A 25,342-nucleotide genomic window follows, 5' to 3' on the forward strand; every position below is an offset into this window, starting at 1 on the left:
TACACAGCTAAATCAACAAGCAATACAAGAGCAGCATTAATTTAGTTTGATCTAGAAAAGCAATTTAAGTCCTACCTGTTCTGTTGACAGATTTGTGTTTTTTAAATGCCACCTTAGTAGAAAGTGTCTAACGTGAGATTTCCACCCTTATTTATGCAATATGTGACATCTCCAATCTTGTATGTTGTCACAGCTCAAACCACAGTAAGTTATATTGCTGCGGTGCTACAGAACAGAGAGCATCATTAGCGTACAGTTCAGAGTTATTGAACTAATCAACTGGAGAGGCTTCTTCTAATAACACAGATCCCAAACAAGCTGCTACAAACATCCCCTCAACCATCACCTCAGTTGCTTTTAAAATTAAAATGAAACCAAACTGCTGAAAGAAAATAGGGTTTATGGTAAAACTCAATTTTATTACTTCACAGGAACACGGGCTTCATTCGATGCAAGAACAGACCCACAAAACACTGTTGTTGCTCGGTGGAGTTAAGTCTACGTCACTTCCCAAGGTTTGAATTTTCAACTTGAGTAAATGCTACAGTAGGTAATGCCAATCAAAACTCTGAGAGATAGGTTAAGCATTATGCTAGAGATTCAACACAAGCCAGCAACTCTCTGCAAGCCTGTCTGGCTCGGTAATTGGTGCAAGTGAAACATTCAAAATATCACCTTCACACTTCAGAGGGCCAGGTAAGAATGGAGCTACAGCATGTCAGATAGCACAAAGGTCCAGCCTCCAATCTGCAAGTATCTAACAGCTCAGCAAGAGGCATTTCTCTACTTACCTTGCAGAATCGAGGCCACATTTTTTTAATTTGTCAGCTGCACAGTCATTTTAAACTATAGATTAAAGCAAACAAAATGGAAACTAATAATTTATTTCCAATTGTGCTTAAGGTTTATTACAACTCAGGTAGCTTAAATTTGTCGCGCATGAGATGGAGATTTCACCAGTTCTGGGACTATTTGTATAAATCAACACAGCGAGACAATCTCTTCAGAACAAGTCGTGAAATTTAAGCATCAACCAAACCAATTCAGAGCGATTTATGAAATTCTGAAGATCACATTAATGGAATTGCTAACAGCCATCACTACATCCACATAAATGTGCCTCTCATAATAAAAACACTCTACATAGTTCTGAATGTTTTAAGAACTGGTAAAATGACTAGAGATTATGGAGTCCATCTCCTTTAAGGCATCAAAGACATTCTCAAGGAGGAGTTAATTAGTCCAGTTTCACAGGATACACCATTACAGAGTCTGAGATTCTGACTGCCTGTGATTAATTCCAACCCTGCACCAACATACTTTGCTTACATTAGCTCTGTTTTCAATTTCCCCTTTTTTTTTTTCTTCAGAGGCCTCTCTCTGGTATGTTCACAGCTGGAGACTCAAGTGCAACTCCTCTGTACTGCCCCATAACCAACTGGAACACTTGTCAGCAAACCTCTAAATGACAAGAACGCACATAAGAAGTACTTTCCAACATGCATCTTTCCCCACCCTGTTCCCCAATTCGCAAGGCAGCAGATTCAAATGCAATGCCTGCCCCCCCCCCCCCCCCCAACGATCTGGTACACATATGCACTTCCTTCAAAGCATCCATGTTCCTGTTAAACACAAAGTTCACAGAAATACCGTCCTTTTACTGATGTCACTGATTAAGGGATCGCGATTAAAGACTCCTCCCAACCTCTCATACAGAGGAAGATTGATTCCCACCAACCCGTAGTAGGCACCAAGTTTCAGGAAAGGACTACCCTGTGACCCAATAAAAAATATCCATCAATGAGACAACTTCCACAAAAAAATAAGGGTTTTCCTTGAAGGCACTGAGTCTCCCAGGCTGGTATACTATCACAGCACACCTTTCAAGCTTCCTAACCAAATAGGCTAAGTTCTGAAAATACAGGCAACTTGCTTATGCAGTTCCCTTTCTGTATTTCACTCCCTTTCTGCAGGGAGTCTTGCTTGAGAATATCGCTTCACTTGCATGCATCCGAAGTTGACACCGCTTTTGTGTCCCTTCCTGGCCATCCAATTCTCCCTCTTCGTTCACGCTGGTGTACACATTCAGTGACAAGTTACACTGAGGTGAGAACTCCCCTGTCCTCTGGGTTAAAAGCAGTCTTTTGGCTGGGTTAGTTTTAGCCTGGATCAGTTTCGCTGGTCCCACCACACAGCAGCAAAAGCATCTGCACCATTCATGGGATAGCACTGCAGAGAGACAAGAATGGCAGCACTGGCTCACATGTTCTACCCCAGCACATGACAAACTGCATCCCAAGTTCCAAATTTCACGGAATGCACCCTCCACTGCTCACAGTCACTTGCCCCAAGAAGGTGCTGCTGTTCCTATCAGTAACCCTTCAGGGAAACACAAATAAACCAAGTGCTGTGGGGTGCTCTGCACCATGTGATGGGCAAATGTATGTTTAGCCCGTCTGAGTCTTAAGGTTCTTTCCAATTCAGTTAAGTTAGTTAAGTTCCTTGGTTAGATAATTTAAACAAGTGCTTAAGGCCTTCCTTATCTTGCTAAATTAAGCCAGTCCCTGCCAGCTGCCAACAAGGGGAAGTGGCAACACACAAGGATGCTGCAGGACCTCCTTCTCTAGCACAACACAGCATGCACACGCTTCCATCTCCTGGCCTGACTGCGCTTGGCACTCCCTCGCTTTTCCCTGCTCGATTCCATAATCTAGGAGGGATTTGCACCTGGCTTAGCTCAAGTCTGAATTAATTTACATGACAGGGAACTCAAAGTGGTTTTCCTCCATCAGAAGTCAGGGCTATGGACAGACACAAAGTGAAGCTGTGCAACAGATGATGTTTAGCATTTAAAATAGTTTTCCTCTGGGCTCACTCCTTTATCCGGCAGAAAAACACAGCGAAGACATTTGCTGGTGTAGCACTCCCATACAACAGTTCCTTCAAACAAAACTAGCTCTCTCCAGCAAAGAGCACATCATAGTTTACAGATCAAGGCAAAAACCCCAAAAGTCTCAAGATCCATTGCTCTCCCTTAGCCACGTCCAGTGCAACAACATGGCAAAGTTCAGTGCTGGACTCCCAGCCTCCCACCCCACCGGCGTGGAATGACATCATCTGGTTGTGTTTGTACAGCATCCACCACAAGTGCTATTATTCCCAACCAGACCCATCAGCTCTACTGAACGCAAACAAAACTAGGGATGTTTGAGACAATCAAACAGCAGATGCAGCAGAGATGAATTAATTTATATTTGAACAAAGGCAAAAGCCAATGGGAGGTTAAACACGACAAGCTTGAAGGGAATTCATCTGAAGACAAAGCTGAAGGGAGAGATGCCGAAATGGTACATTTCATTGCGTATCGTGGAACTGGAAAGAGACCCAAAGCCATCTGAGATTTAAACAGTTACAGCCAAGGAGTTTATCTTAGTATCTAAGCTGTGGCTCTTCAGGGCCAGCTTTGTAATTCTCCTTAATACACACATCATGGAGACTTCTGCAGCATAGAGGAACATACCATCAATCTGACTGAACCCCTTTGTACTTTTTATTATACAGACAAGTGCTGAAGCTTTAGCTGTGCAAAGGCTGCTTTTTATCTCTAGGAACAGGCTGATAATGACAGATGGATAAATGTTAACAGAACAAACTTTATTAGCAACTTGAACTAGTTAAAAAAAGGGGTCTCCACAAATTAAATCTGTGGATGAGTTTAGCCACCCTAAAAAGTGGTAATTCAGTATCATACAGCCACAACAGGGACAATGGAACTATCAAATAGGTTCTAGCTGTTCTTTTTATGGCATTGATTTTTTTTCAATACATTCAAAGCATTATTGCATCAGAAAACATATCATGCATCTTAATGTTTCCAGACAAAATCACCTGTATTTGTCATTTCTAGCTACATCTCAAAGGTGCACCAAATCTACAGTTTTATGATTTTAGTTGCATGCTTTGCCTATATGCATGCTGAGATAATAAATATTAAATACAGGAAAGAACATAAGAGAATCAAACTGACATAAGGAATATTTTATGGCAGCTCTTTTATGTTCTGCCAGTTAAAGAGCTTGTCAAAAAATTGAGGTAACAACAGTGGCCACACCACTCAGCTGAGAATCGCCCAAAATTCACGGAAGTTTTCAGAATTCAAGTACACAAACACCAGCTGCAACTTGTCAGAAATGCCAGAGAAATTAGGTTGGCTGCATTTTATTAGTCTATTAGCTGGCGTTCACACAGCTCCTTGTAAATCCTTTTTCTCACTCGGGGCATATCTTCCTGGGAGAACTGAAAAGGCTGGTCTAAGGCGAGGCACTTGCAGTACTGAGGAAAAGGAAAAGGCTTGATTGGAAAAAAGGACATTTGCTGTATGAACAATACAGGCCACTGATTTTTAAAAAGGAGTACACTTACCTGGAGCACAAAAACCCCACAGTCACTGTCATTTTTCTGTTGTGGAATGCACTAAAAGGAAAAGAAACAAGAGACACGTTAGATCTTTACTTATTCTTTTATTCTCTAACTCCTGCTTAAAGTCCAAAAGGAGATTTGGTATAATGATCAGGTATCTCCTTCTCGGAGCTAGCTGTTCTGCAGCACTAGAAAGTGGAGTTGTAATTACTTATTCTGATCTCAACTTTTGCAAGGTGACACTCAACACCTTGTTAGAATAACACCTAACATTTAGAAAAATATATAGTATAGGACAGAAAACAAATTACAAATCTTTCTTTCAAGTTTATTTTCTTTTAGTGACCTACACAGAACAGCTTCTCAATTAGTTTAAATAAATGTTTGTACAGCATTATCTGCTTTACACAGAACCAAACTATATCAGCAAAGTCACACAGGCCTAGAGGAAGATTACTCTCCACATCCATGCTACTGGCAGGGGCTCTCTGTCCCCAGCCACACCAAAGGGTCTCAGGTACCACATGAAGGGTGGTACATTGTCAGGCGACAGTACTGAGTGAGATAGTCTCAAATGATATCTTTCAAACTTTGTTCTTTCTTCAAACATGCTCAATTTTGATATGTGGAGCTAAAAAGCCCCACTCACAGTGCTGCTATGTCTCTGGCACTTGAAGAGGAAAAGTAATTTTTTTCCTCAAGTCCCAGATCTTCACAGAATGCGGGAGGACAAACTCTGATTGTCCAGGGTGCGCATTAGTGCAGAGAGGAGTCATTTCATCATTGTATCAGCATCTAAAAATAAACCTGTGCAAGGAGGGAGCTGTTGGGAGTATGTCTAGTGTGCAATGACCTGTTTTATATCTTTGGCACCATATGGGATGGCCACACAAATCACATAGTACCTCATTTACAATAAACACAAGTTATTCCCTTTTATTGTCACAAAAATTTGTTTACTTATGATCAAACGTAATATACCACAAACAGCCCTGCAGACCAAAGCTCTCTATCCATAGCAAATATAGGCAGTAGCAGCATTACCCTGTTCCCTCCCTCACCAAACCCCATCTGTTCAGCATAGTTCAGAACAGTCCTTTTAGGAGAAGTCAGGAAGTCTCCCGCTCATTCAGTCCTTGACCTTGTGCCAACGTGGGCATCAGCTACAGGTTTTGCTGCACGGACATTTAATTGTCCAGAGATTAGGCTCAGATCACCAGTTACTTGCAGAAAGTATTAAAGACCTGGCAGGAGCCAAATGAGCAACAGAGCTCTCATTCCCATGTGTAACACCTGTCTTGCTCGTACCACCCTCCTCACGACCAGTAATACAATAATTTACTACTTGTACAAATATATGGGTTTAGAAGCAGCCTCCTAAAATCTCCCAGAAAGTCAGACTCCAGGGCTCGAAGTGCTGCCATTTACCTTTGTCACAGCAGTCTGCCAACCCTGAAGAAACTCGGGGTGATTCTTCTCTTTTGCTTCAGTCAACAAATACTTTCGAATGTTCTTCAAAAAGAAAAGGAAAAAGAGCAAAACGTTATTCACCAGTGTACTGGGTCTGGCTCAGATGGAGTTAATTTTCCCCAGAGCAGCCCTCACAGTGCTGCGTATCCGTAGCACACCAGTGTTGTGGCTACTCCTGAGCAGTGCTGGCACAGCATCAAGGCTGTCCCTCCAACATTCCCCCCTCACCAGTGGGCTGGGGGCAGGCGAGATCTTGGGAGGGGACACAGCTGACCCCAAGTGACCAAAGGGATATTCCATCCCATATGACATCTGCTCAGCAATAAAAGCTTAAAGAAAGGAGGAGGAAGGGAGGGCATTCGTTATTTATGACATTTGTCTTCTGGAGCAACCACTACACATACTGAAGTCCTGCTTCCTGGGAAGTGGCTGGACATCGCCTGCTGATGGGAAGTAGAGAATAACTCTTTTGTTTTCCTTTGCTTCCATGCATGGCCTTTTGCTTTATTGAACTGTCTTTATCTTGACCCATGAGGAGTTTTTCCATCTTATTTTTTACCCCTCCCTGTCCTGCTGAGAGTGGCTTGGGGGACACCTGGCATCCACCCAAGGTGAACCCACCACAACCAGCTAAAGAACAGGAGACAGACATTGACATCTTTGCTGGTATCCTTTTGATAACAAGGATAAATTTCAGATGAGTGTTAAGCATTAGGGTCTGAGCTCAGATCTAGACATAAAGAGATGAACTCTGGTGGGTACTTGCCTTCTACCATCAAGGGTCATTTTGGTCTATCAAGGGGAGCTTTAACACCCCTCAGCCCCACCATACACCAGTATACTTAATACTAGCCCAGCTGTGGCACTCAGGCACAGAGTCAGAGTGCTCTCAGACACGTAGAGACACACAGCGCAGTCTGGCATATGTTCTCTCCTGGCTTACTTGGCTGACACCAAGACCCTTACATTCAATGTGATAGCACTTTCCTGCCTGAATCTCAATACAAAACGCTTTGAGTTCTGCAGCTAATCAACAAAGCTCCAGGGAGAGTTTTAGTGACATACAGGAAAAAATAGTCTGACACAAGCGAAGAGAAGGAAGCAAGATAAATGAGCCTATGGTCTTGGGTTAAGCAAATCCTTCTACTTCTCTGTAAACAGGCTGGTGGTTATAGCACAATTTAAACACACCCAGCACACTAACATTCACCTTAGTGGGTGGACCGCAGTGGAGTTTGGGGTATTGCCCCCCCTTCCCCTACAAAGGGCAGGAATGTCTCATGTTTGAGAGACATTTAAGTGCAAATGCCTTGCCTGGAGTGGGGTGGGAGAAGCCACGTTGCAAAACTGCAGGAGAGACCATGGGGCTGCTGAGAGGAACCCCTGGTTTACCCGGCAAGTTCAGAAGCTGGAGAGCATGAGGTCCCTCGCTCCCAGAACAAACATTAGTTTCATCCTCAGCAAATGCCAGCAAGAAACTAGTATCTTCATTCAGAAGTCCTAGCTGGGAACTCTCCTGGGTACAATAATTACTACTTTTCTGTAAGCCAACAACTACACACAGTTAAAAGCAGAGGGCTGCTGCATCAAGCAAGCAATTAAGTTGACAAAATTAGCTTTTGTAAGAGGGTCGTTACAATTTGCTAGTCCCAGCAAAAAATTTTCTGGCTGCTTTTTAACAGGAAGACTGATAGTTTAACTCGAGTGTTCAGGTCGCAGCTTCGAAAGGTTGCCAGGTTATAATCAGAGGTATGCATCCCGTACCAATGCAGACAGGAAAAAGGCAACATGCTGTGAATAGCACAGTAACATGTAAACCCCACTGGGCAGCACTACAGCATCTTTGGTCCTGTCCTCTCCCCCAGGCAACCTCCCTCCAAAAGGGCCACAATTTATCATTTCCTAAACACTAGTCCCTCAGCAGTTTAAAGAACTGCCTCTGCTTTCCTTCTGGCAAGTCTGCTTCCCTGTAGCACTTGGCTTTGAGCCCCTGCTTTTCGTGGAAGCGACCAGACAGAGCAACAAAAGGTGTGCCGATTACACGCTCAGGCTAACTAGGCAATAGGCAATCTGACCTCAACTCACAGCTCTGGTGTGACCCTCGAGGTCTGTGCTTCAGATTCCTCAGCAGGACAAGCTGATTCTTATTTCATACACGGCAGGACAACAGCAGACAGACTGCATTTAAAGTTTAAGGCTGAACAGGAAAAGGGGTAGGGGGGTGGTTTGTTTAAGAAAACTTTAACATTTGCAGACACAGCTGTCACTCTTACCTCTACACAAAACTTAAAATGAATGCCTTGAGAATCATAAAATGAAATAATTCGATTGGGGATGTTCACAGTAATGAGGGACCAGTGGACTTCCAGGTGAATGGGAATTAACAAGAGAGTCTTTTTGAACAAGTCCACCTGGCAAGAAGAACAATGTACATTAGAGACAATTCCACAGGCACAACACTGCAAAGCAAGAGATTCATCATATCTAAGCCTCCTCTCCACCCCCTAACTGAAGTCTTCTTTTTCACCCTCCCCTCTTCCACCACATTCCTCATGCTTATCTCACATACAACTTATCAGCAGGCACAAAAATACCCTCACAGCCCAGAAAGTGGCTAAGGAGCATTGTACAGTACCAGAGTTAGTCACGACTGTATTTGTGGCAAAAGCCTGCTCACATTACACTTTAACATCTGCATTGACGTGGGATTTCTTAAGTAATGACAGTAATACAGTTGAGCCTCAATTTGGGTTAGCTACATATCTTCAGCAGTGACACTCCTGCAGTATGACCACCACCGACTTCTATCAGACCTGCATTGTGGACAGGCGACTGATGAAGCTGTTGTAATTACAAACACCCCACACCACCAGCAAGCTGGTGCAGTTTGACTCCCTCTGCTGTAACACAGGCTCTGCGACTTGTCAGAGGAAGGCAGAGGAGGAACGCGCGATGCTTTGGTGAGCAGAGGAAGGGAGGGGGTGAAGACAGAGTAGATTCATCCTTTCTTGAACTTAACTTTGTAGCAGATGTACTGTGGTCACAGGCAAGCAAACAAGGGAGAAGGTCTTAAAGTACAGAACAAGTAGATCAGATACAACACCCCCGGTGTCTGTGTGACAGATGAGCCCTTATGCTTTTGGAAGCCAGTCAAGCCAGAGCCTTTCATGATTTTCCTTCTCCCAGCTACTCTTGAAATGGTTGTCTAATTGCTGGGGTTTTGGTGGTACAGTCCAGAAAAAAAGCAAAAATAGAATACTGAACTAAATTAACTCATCCTGTGGGAAGATTTCTATGCTGCTTTTTTTTTTAAGCACTGTGCAATTTGAACAGTACATAATTGCTGCACTACTGGTAAAGGCAGGTCGTTTGTAGGAAAGAAAAGTGTATTTCTTGAGTAACAGTAGGAATCCGAAGGCACAAAAAAGTCTGAGCATTCACAGCAGTTATCAGCCGAGCCTTGCTCACAACAGTACTTTGATTGGCACAAGCATCGACGATCCCTGCTCCCACCTGCAGAAACTGCTTCCTGACCAGATTACAGCCCACTCACTACACAATGATCCATCGTTCTTGGAGAGAAGCAAAGGATGTCAGCCAGCAGCAAGCTGAGCCCACTGAGCAAAACTGGAAACAGACAAATGAACTATACTTGCTGTGATGTCCAGCAACAGCAGAGCCACGCAAAACTCAAGGGTCCTCACATGACCCTTGTTGTGGGACTGCTGCAGGCACGCAAACCTGTAGCAGAAGAGTGGAAAGAGGCAGCCAAAAGCTGGAAGGTTCTTTAGTTAAGACCTGATGTACACAAAGAACGGTGGCAACCTAGATTTGCTTCACCAACACAGCGCAGAGTCAACTAGCTGACACGACAGCGGATCAGAGCAGGAGTGCCAATGTGACCAGTGGCCAGAAGGGACAGACACCAAGAGGAACTCTGAAACCACTGCAGCTGGATGCAGAAGAGCATGTCCTTCTAGGCTCCGCCCTCCTGTATCCCAGGAGAGCACATTTATAAAGCCTGGTAAAATACTCTGGTGTGTTTAAAGAGCAGAAACAAGATCCCCTTAATTACATACTGCAGGACAAAGCAGTCTACTGAATCCTTCCTATAGAAGCTGCTTAGTTCTCATCCTTGCCTTGGAGATTCTTCAGGAATGTAAGTGTAAATGTCTAAACAATTGTCCTGCTCTCATCTGGTCCCTCCTCAGCAGCAACATGAATACAGGTTCTGCTTTCAGAACCCACCTTCACTTTTGGAGTTTTTGCAAAACTTTGGTTGCTGGAGAAAAAGAACATTAAAAAAAAAATATCTGGGAATATTAAGCACCAATATTCAGTCTCTCTTTAAAGAGATTTTAATAAATTATATGAATAGATTTTATATTTGGATAATGAGTTCATCTCTAGCATTTCACAGATGTGTGCTATTTAAGTGCTTCTGCAGAAAGATCATACATTCAAACATGGCCCTTGATTAGTCTTGCCTCATCTCCCATATTAGAAAGGACAAATATTCACAGAAAAAAAAAGAGAGAACTGCTTTTTGTATTAGCTACCTTAGAAAATATCACAACCCATGATCTGGTATCGGTTCTGGAAAGCAAGTGAATTCTGTTCTTGTCATGCAAACAACAGTTTGGCTTATTAACTATTGGTCTCCAATTTCTGCTCTCTAGTACCTGTACGTATTACTCAGGAGTAACAATTTGATTTTATCAAACAATCCCAGTTTAAGATAAAAGGAAGAAGCAGAATTAAGCCTGCTGTCCTGCAGATTAGCGTACCTGGCACTGTCAGGAGCAGTAAGAGACATTTCTTGCAGCTAAATTAACAGCTTGCATGAACATACACAAAGAGATAACCTACCACCAATAATGAAGCCATTCAAAGTAAACTTTCGTAACATAATCTACTACCTTGAATAGTGCCACCCTACTATTTTTATTAACCTCTCCTCACTTTGTATAGCTCCTTTGCAGGTAACACATTGTAACCCAGTTTCAGGTTAGCGATTCAACCCAGCCCAAAAGAACCAGAGCACTGATGACACGGAGTTAAAGGATACCTTTTTAGTCCATCGTTTTACCCCATTATATCCTTTGGTTACGAGCTGTCTATGAAAAAAGCTGTTAAAGAAATGAACCTAAAAAAGAGAGAGAGGAGGAATGAGCACAGAAATCTTCATGCACAGTCATTCCCCGTCCCCCAGGATAATTTATACAAAACAACTTGTAATGAGGCAATATTTAATGCAGGTTTAGAAAGAGAACCCCAGTAGGGACAAACGGAGGCTTTGCCAATCCTAAACTATTGCTGTTCTTCGGCAAGCAAATAAAACAAGCCTTATTTCCCTATAATATATGGCGTGAGCCACTGCAGCATTTATATTTACATGTTTGTATCTCCAGGCATATCATGTTTAATTTTTTGTTGGGGCGGACTTGGGAGAAAAACACCAGGAAAGCGAGTTTTTTGTTGTTCTTTACAGGGATTAAGGAAGAGAACACTGGACTGGCAAAGTGGGGGTGGTGGAGTAGGGAGTAACTTCTGATTTTAGTTGCTGGAAGCTCTGAGACTCAAAAAAAAAATAATGATCAAAACAGTTATGGGATTTAATACAACAACACGGTCATTTGTATTCAACTACTATGACCAGCTCCAGACAAAAACAAAATTCTGCTATTTAAAAGCATTTTTAAGTTATACCACATCCATTTTGTAACTAAACCCCTACATTTAATGTAGGCAAAAAAATGTAGGCTTATGTTAAAAAAAAAATATTTAGCTCCAGGTTAACACTATTATTCCCTGTGCTTAGTTTAGCTTCTTGCAATTACAGGAACAGATTAATACAAATGGAAATCTGCAACATCTGTTTTTAATAATTCTGCTAGTGTAGAGGTGGTAGAAGGCTCGAGTTATTACTTGAAAAAAAAAGTTAGAAAATTCAGCATCTGAAAACACAGCCTAACACCCATTAGCTATGCCAGACTTCAAAACCACATTCTGAGGTACCAGCACAAAATCTCCCATGAGGATTTCAATTATGCACTATGAAGAAAAAGCAGACACAAGCAAACAGATACAATCTCCAATACCACAACCCCAGCACACACTCAGGAAGTACAGAGAATACTAATGAAGAATCACCATCACCACCAATCAAAGCAACAACGTGCTTTCTTCTGAGCTTGAAGATGTTAAGAGTTACATTCTGCAGAGCTCATCTAAAAGTGGCTTTGTTTGGTTCCTCCTTTTGTGGTCTCACCTGAAAATTGTTCGGCTCTACTAGTAAACAGATGGCTTTTTATAATTGCCACTGCTGCAAATTTAGTCACAGAAGGAGGAGGTTGTTTTCCTGATTATTTCCCCCCCCCCCTTTTTTTTTTAACTGCCACCAACAGTTAAGACACTGCAGTTGGAAAGCAGTAAGCATTCTGTTGAAGATGCACAAACCAAAGAGAGTCCTGCAGAGTCAATACTGCCAAGGAACCAAGCAGCTCTGCATCAATTCACATTCACCAGGCAGCTGACGCAGTTTGAGCTCTTATGGCCCCCACAGCTGCGAGGTGGGCGGGTGGGTGAGTGCAAGCAGCACATGTGCATGGTTCAGATGCTACCATTCATGGTTTGTCATCTCAGCAGAAATCCATCTTCAGTGGAAATTTCAGCTGAAACACCAGACTGGTGAGCAAGGGCATGGATAAAGCACTTTAGAAGCAAATAAACCGGAGACAGAAACCTCTAGTGGGGAAAGGAGAGCGGGATGGGCAAAAATAGGGCACCTGTCTTCTACAGGTACATCAGTAATGTCAGGCTATCACAGAAACCACCTGCAGAGCTAATCCAATAAGTTCCTGAAACAAGAGCAACAGCACTGAAAACTGTATTTTAGCACAGGAAATGAAGAAAATTTGAGCAGCAGATCGCAACAAATTATAATGGAACCAGTCAGAACATCATTGAGCTAAATCTCAATTCTGTATCTGAAATATTTAATGTTTCACCCTTCCCTCTCAATCTCTCATTAAGTACATTTGCATAATAACAAAAACCCTCACCTTTTCAGGGACTGCATCCATTATGAGTTCACCATACATGTTAATTATCTGTAAGAGTTAGTAAATATTTCAATATGTACAGAATAATTTTGAAAAAACCCAAATTCACAACTTCCCATAAAACATAGGACCCTTCACACTTAAAACAGCAATAAGGAGGTGAGCAATTACAGTAACATTTTGCTGTAGTCTGAAGGACAAGCACTCTGGAACTAATAGTGGTGGGCCCGGAGAGAGACTGTAACTGGCTGCTCGAAGTCTGCCTCAATCTGAAAAGCAGTTTAATTCAATTTAAGTCTACTGGTGCATGCCCTGGGCACTGTAGCCGCCTTGGTTTTTTGGCTGTGGGCCACAGCCTGCTGCTTCACTCTGCTGTTCTTGTAATCTGCTCCAGCTTGGGGGTGGGAGGGCAATGCTAAAGCCTGTATGAGTAGCCACTATTTTCTCAAAAAAGTGCAACATCCTTTCTTCAAAGGGAAACAGTTTAGTTGTGACACCTCCTATCTTCCAGACTTACAACCAGGATTATTGCACCTGCCATTGTAAAAGCTGCTCACCACTTCTTGTACTTCTCAAGTGTAAAGTAAGGATAATCCACCTGTAATGTAGCTGGAGGTGAACGACTGATGTCCTGATATAAAAGGGCTAAAAAGGGTAAGGAAGCACATAAACACCAAGCATCTCTGACCTGGTCATTCAGCCAGTTCTGGCCTTCCAGTGTAGCTAAATCATCCATATCTAGCATGTGCTTATTATAGAAGACCCGGAAATTGCAAGTGGAGGTTTTTGGATGTTTTTCCCGATACTTCATGATTTCCCTGGTGATAAAGGGTTTTCTAAAACAGGATTGAAAAGGTAGAAGAAAAAAAAAATAAGTCAAGGTCATATCAAATGGACTTCTGTTCAGTTAGGTGGTAGACGTGGAGCGTGCAATAGCAATGCAAGCATTTTGTCCTTTACAAAGTCTAGAATTTGATACCGCTACACACCTATGGGAGAAATCTTCATTAAAGACTTCTTTTAATCTTCCCATGACATCTTTTTCACAGAGTGGAACTAAACTGCCATATTTCTTCATAACTTCATCTAGGAATCCTTTAAATATACCAGAAAAATCAAAGTGCAAACATGTAAAAAACCCTCTGAGTTCACTAGTCCAATAAAGCAGTCATTTCTTCCAAGTATGAGCAGCAATCATTCTGCACCCAACCAACACAGAGCACCACACATGGCAAGTATATATTTAAGAAAACTAAGCTCAAATTGGCAACATTAAATAAAAGCGGGGGAAGGAGAACAAAAATAAAAAGACAGGAATCTGATCACTCAGCTTTGCAGGAAATGATCAGACCCCATTCTTGCCACATACACACATATCTACATCAAACTAATTACACCAGTGCTATGAGGAGGATCAATCCCCCTGCCTATTTCAATTAGCATCTTAAATCATTTTACTGCAACGTGAAAACCCATAAGTTTCTGCAACACTTTTCATTGAAAACCCAGTATCTTGTCCTTACAGTATGCAGAATCACTCTCCTCACTTGTAAAGAGCTGTGGCTGGCAGAGTGTTTGCAGTCTGTTTGGCTCCTCTGCTGCCACCATAGCAAAGGGAAAAGACACCACACAGACTCTCAGGAAGTTAAACTCATTTACCCTTGTATCCAAGGGATGGCATTTAAGGCATCATGGACAGCCGTGTCAGCCTGCCATTGCCTGGGAAAGTACTGAGCAACCTGAACAGCAGAAACAAACAATACTAACTAGGAAATCATAAAGATATGAATGCTGGAGGAATTAAAAACACCCCTAAGGAACAGATTTTTTTTTTTTTCTCAGACACAAGACTGGAACAGTGGAGACATAAATCCCACCAAAGTATCCAAAACCCCTTTGAGAATGAAAGGGAACAGAAACCAGGATTTCAACACTTGCTAGTGAGCAAGAGACAAAAAGACCAAGTTGTCCAGCTTTCTGAAAATGAGTTTTCAAATGCAGCAGAAAACACGTGTTCTGTCTCCAGAAAGCTGGATCTGAGAACAGAGTCCATGGAAGTTGCACCATCCAAACTCCAGGACTCTTCTCAGGCCTGAGTGCAATGGCAGACAGTATCACTGCACAGTGCAGTGTATGTTTAGCTCTCTCCTTACTAAGGCTTTAACAATATTTCCTGGAAACTTTCAAAGATCAGGACGGGAAAAAGCAAGACGAGAGAAACACCTGACAGAAAAAATGCCACAAGAACAGCAGTAAGAATAAAAAAATAAAGGAGAGAGACCAAGAACAAAACACACAGAGATGAGAAAAGCAGTGAAGATACAGCAAGAAGTACACCTGGATGTGCGACAGAAGGAAGGGGGAATTGAAGAGCGAGATCAGACACCAAGGAAGAATTTGTCATGGGAAGATACCCTTCCTCGCAACTCTGCCACACACTTGCCTAACAACTTTTATCCCTTACACCTTAGTAGACTGTGACAGGGAAGATATTTCTTACTCTGGCTAAAGATGTACAGGGATGTAAGTGTACCTTATTCTCTTTTTATATATAAATTTTTTAAAAGCTTTTTATTCATACACACAGGGGAAGGATTGTTCTCATAGTTACAACTAACAGTAGCGGAGCTCCAAGGGGCCTCTAGCTAGAGCCTGACCTCACTTGGGCTGATGTAACTGCATAACTCAAGGAGGAAAATACAAAGTTCAGACCTGGTGCAAGATCAGACACACATCACAAACAGTATTTACACAGAGCTCTGTCTGACACCTAATAGCACATCAGAATGCACTAAATATTGCAGCTCATGAACATACAAGTTCAGCTGCTGCAGAGAAATTCAAAACCTCAGAGCATCCGTAACACAGCTCCTTCATGCATCTACCCTAGCAACTCTTGCCAGGTTAGCAGTATCTTTTAGGGTACAGTTAATAATTAACGACAATCCTAAACAGACAAGAACATCCGTACATAGTTATACCAACATTAAAATTCTTTTTTACAGCTTTTCAGCTGCGAAAACTCAGAAGTCCTATACTGTCAGTAGGCGTGTGTATGACTTGGCTTCAATACTCAGAGAGGGACCTTCAACTCCAAAGAAAATGGAAATTGGTCTCACCTACTTTCATTCAGAAGCTAGGTAAGAATTCTCTTAAAATTGTCAAGTGTGGGAAAGTTTAGTGCATTTGCTGTCTTTTTAATTTTACTTTTTTTTTTAGTCATTCAGGCCTCCCATGAACAAGAACATGACTGCCTATCAGACCACAAAACTTGAACCTTTGCCACCCTGATACAATCTTGGTTCTTGACTGTTACAGAAGGATTACTTCCTTTTTTTTCTGCTGGACAAACTTTGAAACTCCATTGCAGAAGTGGTCTCTTCACTGTGGTACCACAGTTTCTCTCAATTTCTCATGCAGCGCCTGGTCCTTGCTGGCTCACGTAAAGCCAGTCATAGAGAAACACATCCCAGACTAACTCGTAGATATAGCTAAATCATCTTTTGAGGTTCAAGGTCTCCTTCTTCACGTTTTGCTTTAGAAAATCAATTGCAAAATTAAAGGACAAAAAGGTGGGCAGAAAAATCAGCATGGCAAACCTCAAACAATCCCTTTAACACTAGCTGACACCAGCTTCAGGTTTATGGGAATCCACGAAGCCAATTTCTCCAGAGGAAGAGTTCAGTTATCAGAACACCACTGAACCTGAACATTATATTAATGGTACTAGGTGGCACACGTTAGCTCACTGCTCCTTACTATGTGTATAGTACGCTGCTATACATAAAGCGCCAATTACTATTTTTACCATGTTCCTCTTCAGAGAGACTATCAAATATTGCATGCTCAGCATGGAGTAAAAAAAATCCCAAAGCCTTTTTGCCAAACCTTTGCTAAGATTAGTCTTGCCTTTCTAAAAAATATTGTCTAATAAGATTCATTAAGCCTACTTCATGAACAATCACAGAGAAAACTAAGTGACAATGAACAGTATTTGGCTATTAAAACCTGAGATTCATTAAGTGATTTCGTTTCAGTCTAAGAGCAAGAGAATAGAGCATAAGGCTGGAAGGAAGTATTAGAACACTAAGAATTTTCAAAAAACATTTAAGAGTAATAATTGTCAACCATTTAAAAAATTGGAAGTTTTAACCCCATTACCATCTCTGAAACCACATGGTAAGACATTTAAAATGTCTATCAACAATTTTCCACAAAGATTCCAATTACATTGTATTCTCTAAAACAAAAGCAGAGGCACCAATCATCCCTCAAAACAGCTTGTCAGATAAGCATTGATTTGTCCTTCCTTCCTGCAGCTTTCCTCTTTGCAGCCTCATTTCATTAAGCATGATGCTAAGTACCCTTTACAATTCACAATAAGAATCCATTTTAATAAAGGAATTAACACAACATGTAAACTCCATGATACATCCAGCAGTTTTCAGGAACTCCTGGAAGCCCTAAGATATGTAAAAGATATACCACAAAGCCACGTTGCCAACTGCTCATCAGCCACCCGGGAAGCTTTCTGACTGTTCCTTTTGCCTCCCTTCCGAGTTCCTGATTTTAGTCCTGTGCTTTCTGGTGAAGGCTCCTCAAGAGGACTTTTACAGTAAGGGTGATCTAGTAACTTTGCACTAAAAATGTCCAGGTTTAAGGAGCCCTCTACTTCCATTTGGCTAGAGCTGTCCTCATTTTGTGCCAGCTCCATGGATAAAGGTCCGTTTGCAAAATCATCGACATCAGAATCGGGCAAGGAGGATTGCAACAGCATCATTCCATCTACACCCATAATCTCATTAGATTCTGTGTCATCTTGACCTGAAACAGCAATTTCTTTTCCTGTCACGGAGACAAAAATGTCAGAGCACTGATCCTCTGCCAGAGCCCCATTGGTCTCCACCTGGTGCAAGGTCTCTGCCTCCGGAGAAGCTCTAGCATGCAGTTCTGGTGGGACAGCATCCCCACTGCCATCCTGCTCTCTGGATTCTGCCTCCTCAGAACACGGCAATGCATCCCACGTTTGGCAGATCTCAGGTGCACATATTTCATTCTCCTCACCTAAAGATTTGGGTGTATTATTGTTCATATCTGGTAAGCTGTACCGATTCCAAAGACGGTTACTTTTAGAATTCAAGTAGGAAAGCCAATTACACAATCCACTTTCAAAATCCCGCTGGAGCGCCTCTTGATGGTCCCTCGTAACTTTCTCCACCCACCTTGGCTTGATTTTTCTCAATTTGCAGGTTTTGCCTCTTGCTCGAAGTTCTGGGGATTTTTTAATTCTATACCGAAACCTAACCATAGAAAGTTTCTTATGCATCATAAATAAAGATCTCTTTTTTACAGCATGATGGTTAAATTTGGACCTCTTTAGAGTTGTCAAGGGGCCACAAGTTCCATTCCATTCCCTTTGCAACAGCATTTCCTTTTATAGTTGTTTAAAACTACTAGGACTGTGTTGCCCTCACCATTATTGCTCTCCTCCCCACTACATGCAAAACCACCTTTCTTTACAGGTAAGGCAGCACCATCCAGCGTACCACATGAGACATAATGGACATTGCCAGAGATGCTATTAAGAATAGCAACAGTTTCAAATTCTTCATTCAAGGGACCTTCACTCTGAAAGGATTCATTGTTGAGTTTTCTTACTGCTTCTCCAGATGGGCTTTCAGCTTTGCAATAGAGACAGGATCGTTTTGCTCTCAGTAGTTTTGTAAGGAAAGCGGTATTGTTCAATAGTAGGGTTTTGATAGGTTTCTGCATTTAGAGGCACATCAGGAGCCCACCTGCTTTGGAGCTCAAGTGCCTTCCTTCTGCACTGCAGTCTTCTGTACAGTTTGTTGTGATTTAAGCTCTCAATTAACTGAGCACTCTGTCTTTTCTTCTTAGCTAGGAAAAATGGCTTTTGGAAGCAGTATTTCCCAGGCTTCCCCAATCCAGCGGTCCATCTTCTAGACTGGGACAGCAACGGACTTCTTTTCCAAAGCAAATGTCTTCTATGGTTTTTCATTTTTCTGCTGCATTATGATCTTGAAAAACAGCTGAAAGAATAAGGGAAATGAATTCAGAGTTATCTGGACTGTAACATAATAGGAAAACACTAAGGCACATTCCTCAGGCAACATGCCTATCTAAAATTCCACTCGTCCTCCTCCAAACACAATCCCACGTTCCCTAGGACATTCTCACTTGCACCAAAAGGAAAAAGCAGCAATAGTTGCAATGGCTTGGTGCGTAAACAGGCTCTTCTCATTTACCTTCCCTTGAGGTAAAGCAATAAGCAAGTAATCCCCACCCAGCCCACGCTCCCTATATGTAATTTCTGACTCTCTAGCCTGAGGTTAAATCTCTCTCAATACCCATGTTGTAGAGCAAGCACGGTTAACTAGTTCGCCTCAAAAGGCTTTTGAAAAACAAAACTTTGAAGTCCAAGTTAGTCAACAAGTGTGTGCAGGTAACACAACCATACAAAGCCAATGCTTGTTCTTGTGCAATAAATGTTAGCAGGCACTCTGAAGACACTTCACACCCTCACACAGTTTTTCCCTTAAAGGACAACAATGCACATACTGCCACAGAAATTTCGATGCTCTAACTATATAAAGAATGACACAGCTTCCTCTGGGAAGTGGTTCCTCTACATTTACAGTAACAGCTCACTCCATATGACACCACCACCATCAGCTTCTATAATCGGTGTTTATCTTTGCATTAACAAAGCAGTATCAATGCAGGAAACCAGTTAATCACCTTAAAAATCCCTTTCCCCGCTAAAAACCTGCATCTCAAAGTGTGCAATAAGGATATATCTGAGACTACAAAAGAGTGTAAAGCCTGCATAGTAATATCTATTCATCTTCACTATATAACTAAAAATACTAATCCAAAGGTAGAAGAATCCAGAAACACAAGGGGAATGCATCAGCCACACACATATAGGATGTTTCATGCAAATTGTCCCAGCCTCACTGAGTACATCACGCCCTGTATTTTACAACAGTTTGTATTTTTCTTCAGGTTCAGAAATGGACTTTGACCCCCCTCCTCTAACCACCTGATTCTGACTTACAGACTACTATAACAAATTTTCTCTTAGCCACGTCTGTCCCAAGCATTACACGTAGGCATCATCTAGCTGAGAATAAAGGAGTCTATAGATGGAAATAAAACATTAACAATTGGACTTTAAAGTCAAATACAAATGCTAAGCACCTGAAAAAGCAGGTATTTAAAATCAGGCTTAAGAAGCTCTTCTGCATTTTTCACTCTAGTCATCTTAGATGTAAACAGCAGGTGGCAATTTATCTTTTTTTTTTTTTTTTTTTTTTGGTAGAGGGGTGGGAGGGGAATAGAAATGTAGAGAGGATGAAGAATATCATTTATTACTCAGGTAAGGTATTCCCACCATACAGAAAACAGTGCAGAGTTCACTACCTACAACCTAGAAAGGAACCTGGCTACCCCCACTAACAAAGATGTGCAAGACAGTACAGCTTAACAGCGTAAGCACTGCAATAGGGTCTAGCTCTTTTGCAACTCTCTACAAGTCACCACGCAACTTAGTTATCATAAAAATCAGGACATCTCCTCATGCCAATTTTCTCATACTTGTTCTTCTAGCACTTAAACACTTCTCTATGCTAGATCCAGTTTATGCCTGCTCTTACACTACGAACTCTACGTGTCTGTCTATTGTGTATGGCACCTCCAAAACATTCCTTGAGCAGCCCCAGTAAACGTCAGCCAAACCACAGTCTTGCTAGGACAGCTTATTCCTGCCACGCTTCCATCCAGGTAAAACAAACAAACCCAGCAAAATCGCAGCGTTCTCAGCAGAGCCACGTATACAAGGGGCTTCTGCCAACAAGGCGAGCCTTGGGTACTCTAGGAAGGGCTCAGCACGTGAAGGTAACTGTTTCACTGCTTCTCGGAGCCTCAGCAATACCTGCCCAGTAACTGTGCAATATACCTGCCGTTTTTTAAGAACACTCCTGAATGATTCAGAGCCATCACTTTTCTCCTTGCTCTCTCATAGCAAAGTCCAACAAGCAGCATACCCTCGACGGGCAAGAAGGCCGAGAACTGCTGGTTTGCTCAACAGCTCTGGATTTCGCAGGAGCTGCAACGTCTACCGCTGCCATTGTTTCACCCGTAGTGGACTGAACTAACGATCAGTGGGAAAAATACTGAACTAGATTCTAGCAAAGATAAGTCCTGACAACAAAAAGAACCTGAGGCAAACTTGAATTGAGAGACCAGAGTGGTGCCACAGTTTCAACACAATCAATTGCAACAGCAATCGAAATAGCTCATTTGCTCATTAGTGTCATGAAATCCAGCTTCTCAAACTGCAACAAAGATCTTAGGAAAACAATTCTACTCACCTGTTCTTCTGCTTTATTTTTAACTTAGATCATTAAAAAATGCTTCACATCATAACTTACAGGATTAAAAAAATACTTCATGTTTACCTGTGACGTACATACCAGTTTCTCCACATTGAAAGTTTTTTCTGTACAAAAAAGTTTCTCTTCAAATGAGAAAAAGTCTGACTAAACCATTTAATCTGAGCAAACCTTTCCTGCCCTCCCCTCTCTCTTTAATAATCAATTCCAAGTCTGGATCCCTTTAAAGTAAAGGCCTCCAAGGAGCAGTTAATCCCAGTCCTAGGAGCTGAAACAGTTCACTTTTCTAATAGCAGTATTACTTAAGAATGACAAAAGATAATCCATACGCAAATATTTAATTAAAGGTGCTGCTTGAAGAACTTATTTTCCATCAGTGGTAAGAGAGCATTACTGGTTTTACTTGGCAACATAAAGCAGCAAGGCAAAAGGACAGCTTAAAAGTGCACTGCTAGAAAAGGAACTGAAGTGAGCAACGCAAGACCAAAAGTAAAGCAAGCACCACCCAAAGTTTAAGAACCTGAAGACAAAGTCACATCTTCGTCCCATACATCGACACAGATGAAAAACCTCTGAAGTCGAAGAACTTACACCACCACCAGAGTCCTTTGGCTAGTACAAGCCACACCTCCACTGCAAAGGGATGCTGCCAAGACTACAGCAGCAAACTCTCAGACCCAGAAAAGCCCAAGCTGTAAACCTCCCATAGACCGTAAGTGAAAGAAATTTACTGTCATTAGTTCTCACCCCTTCAGCGGTGTTTGACATACCATCTGCAAATGATTAAATATTAAAAAGCACAGTCTCTTTTGCACTGGACAAAGACAACCCTGATCTGCTACAGCTCTGCACTAATGGCAGATTCCGGTTATAAATTTGCTTTCTACTCTAAGCTTTGAAAAACATATTTGGAAGTCACTCAGTTTTCAGAACAGAGACTTAACCCCAAGAGCTCTGGTAAGTTACAAGCAAGCATAACTTCATATCAATTTGACATAAAACTGACCTAAAATTTACTGAACACCTACATCAGAGGAACGGAGGAACACAAGGCCCTTGATCCTCTACTGAATAACAAATGCAGCGCAGATAGATGCTGTATTTTCATTAGAGCAATTAGCAGCTCACTCTATTTGCAACTTATGTCACCTTCAGTGAAATTAAGTACTAGAAAAGACACTACACATTCACGACTTTCACCAATTTTAAGCCTGTTACAGTTTAACCACTAATTAATCCTTGGCAGTCCTATTTAATTTTGGCAGGTTGAGAGAGCCCGGATTTGAACTGAAAAGCACAGAAACAGGAAAGGCAGTCCCAGCCAGTGCTGCTGACAGGACTCTCACCAAAGGTTTCTAGCTGACACTTGAAGCATCAGACCACGGAAACCTTTTGTCCACATACAGGCAGAACAAACCCACAGCAGCACAGCTACTTCATACTTAGATCACCACAAGCTATCTGGGGCCGCATCCGGGTGGCCAGCAGATCAAGAGACACATGCAGCTGGTGAGTAATTCAAATACAGCTCACTTGCTAACTCTGAGGTTTTTTTTCCAGACTGCTGAGGTTTTATTAGTGTTATTCAAAACGTAGAAGAAGCTTGTTTTGAAGAGCACCAGTAACGTAAATAAAGCAAACAGCCTTGGGAGCATGGCCTTGTGTGGGTAGGAGTAATTCCTGCATCTCCTGCTCCTGTGACAGGCAGTGGTTCTTGGAAGCACTGGGCGAGCCCAGCGTTTCCCAGTGGAGAATCTGGGGCAGGCTCTCAAGGACAGAAGATAAGCAGGAAAGAGAAAGAGGGCCTGAGGTTAGAGAGCCAGGACACACTGTGCAAGAAGATGCCCTCCCTCCCCCAACTGGAATCCAAAATTGGAAAGAGAAAGAGGAAGCTGGGGAAGGGTGTCTCTCTCCAAACCACTGTGTGGCCAGAACTAAGCTGATAAGGTCAGGAAGTTTGAGATGATTCAATTAGCACATGCAGAAGTAACGCAGGTTCACAGCACTGGGAACTATCTCCTCTTTGCTTCCTTTTCTGACCTGCCCAGCGCAGTTCTGTGAACTGTTAACCAAATCTTTTGTCTCAGAGGTGAAACAAGCCCTAGGGAAACACACTTTGACAAAACATAACGTATTAACACAAGATCATGCAGAAACTGCTAAAGTCCAAAGTCATCAACTGATGGGAACACGGCAGGGCATGCAGCTGATGACCTCAGTCGTCACGCTGCAAGGCCTAAACTCATACGGTTGCCCTGGTCTCTTCCCGTCTCTCAACTAGTGCTTTCGGGAACTAACCCACAGTCTCACCCAGTTGACTACACATCTGCTAAAATTATTTCTGGCAAGATGATTATAATTGACTTACGGAAACATCCTCCTTTAGGCTAAACTAGATTAGTGGAGATATGTATATCAGATAAAATAGCATTTAAGAGAAATACTGTCACAAATCAGAGTGATGAAAGAGAACAAATTCCAGATTAAAGTGCCCAAAGTTACTTTTGTACAAGTAAGGCCTAAGGACATAAATAATTTTTAATCTTCAGTCTTTAGATTGATTTCAATGAAATATCACTCAAGCTTTGTCCCTTCCTTCCTGAATACCTCTGCAAGGCAGAAGCATGAAAGTAGCTGAAACAAAGTCTATCAAACTTTGCTGTCCAGGTCCTTGCACACGTCTGGGACCAAAGGTCTCCCTGATGTTTTTTAAAGGCTTTCCTTAAGACACAGTATATTTTCCACAAGTATTAAACACATATTCCTGCAGCTTTGAAAAAAAGATGACTTCCCTACTTGTGTTAGTGACACGCACACAGATAAGTAAAGGTGAGGATATTACCAAAGGCAATTTGCTTCTCTTCAGAGTGAGAAGTCTCGGCTAGAACAACTTTAGTTTGGAGATGGCTGTAAGGAGAACATATTAGTTAAACCCAGTCCTCAGCTGAGGAACACAACTCTGCTGTTCCTGCCCCAGAGTTCGGCACCCTACCTGCACCAGCCACCCCTGCTGAGCTCCCAGTCACTGCCTCACCAGCACAGCCCAGTTTGGAAGGGCTCGGGGAGGGAAACAGCACTGGAGCAGATAAGCTCTCTGCTTACACAACAAAAAGGCTGGGAGTCTCTGCAACCAAGAGACAACTCAGGGCAGAGAAGTGGGGTCGAGAGCCCAATGACAGAAAAAAAACTATCTCTTGCAACAACTGAAAATCCCTTTCAACAGCTGCCCAGCTCCATCAACACCCTGACTCTCCCAGTCCTGTCGTTACAGGGAGTCTACTCGTGCTCCCCAGGAGAGCCTGGCACTGAACCTCTCCGCGCCGCCCCAGGATTTTCCCCAGACTCCCTGTTCCCGCTGGCCCAGTCCAACCCTGTGACAACGCCAGGAACCAAGACGCAGCGCCAGTCCCCGGCGCCCGGAGCACGGGCAGGAGAGGAGGCAGGAACGCCGAGAAGGCCGGGAGGCAGCACAGCGGCAAGCGGCGCCCCGCGGCCTCCGCCCGCCTGCGGCTCCGCGCTGACAGCGTCCGGCCGCCCGCGCTCCCGGCCCCGCCACTCTCCAGCTACCGTTAACGGGGCGAACCCGGGCGAGAGAAGCCTGAGCGCTGCCGCAGGGAGCTCCGGGCGGGCACTGCCCCCCGCCCCTCCGGCACTCACGGCGGGACCAGCCGGAGCCACCCGGCAGCGGGGGAGGGGGACGGGGACGCGGGGGGCCCGGCGGCCGCTGGCCAGGCCGCGCTGCCCCGCACTCGCGGGGCCGAGCACAGGGCGGGCCGGGGCCGCAGCCACCGCCAACCGCCGTAACGGCCCGCCGCCCCCCGCCTCACCTCTGCCCGCCGGCGCCGCCCGGCTCATCCCGGCCGCAGCCAGGGCCGCGCTCCGCCCCCCGCCGCACGCCGGGCCGGAGCGCGCTGCGCCGGCGCGTCAGCCCTGCGACGGGGCGGGGGGCAGCGGCCGGCGGGGCAGCGCGCCTGC

General features: G+C 43.2%; 1 protein-coding gene across 3 annotated transcripts; it reads right to left on the reverse strand.

Moving 5' to 3' along the window:
- Window positions 1-3,228: 3,228 nt before the first annotated feature.
- On the reverse strand, window positions 3,229-25,342 carry SENP5 (SUMO specific peptidase 5). 3 transcript variants are annotated; one of them, XM_054835727.1, is made up of 11 exons: window positions 25,195-25,296; window positions 24,210-24,274; window positions 17,439-19,003; window positions 13,943-14,048; window positions 13,642-13,789; window positions 12,954-13,001; window positions 10,958-11,035; window positions 8,163-8,300; window positions 5,848-5,931; window positions 4,423-4,473; window positions 3,229-4,332 (listed from the first exon to the last, which is right to left on the reverse strand). In XM_054835727.1, the coding sequence occupies exons 3-11, from the start codon at window positions 18,379-18,381 to the stop codon at window positions 4,222-4,224; spliced, it is 1,707 nt and encodes a 568-aa protein (XP_054691702.1). In that variant the 5' UTR covers window positions 18,382-19,003; window positions 24,210-24,274; window positions 25,195-25,296; the 3' UTR covers window positions 3,229-4,221. The 3 variants fall into 3 exon arrangements, with proteins under 3 accessions (XP_054691702.1, XP_054691701.1, XP_054691699.1); XM_054835726.1 differs by lacking the exon at window positions 25,195-25,296 and adding an exon at window positions 24,738-25,180; XM_054835724.1 differs by lacking the exon at window positions 24,210-24,274 and having other exon boundaries at window positions 25,195-25,342.

Source organism: Grus americana, chromosome 9, assembly GCF_028858705.1.
Source record: "Grus americana isolate bGruAme1 chromosome 9, bGruAme1.mat, whole genome shotgun sequence".
In the NCBI taxonomy this organism is placed as follows: Eukaryota; Metazoa; Chordata; class Aves; order Gruiformes; family Gruidae; genus Grus; species Grus americana.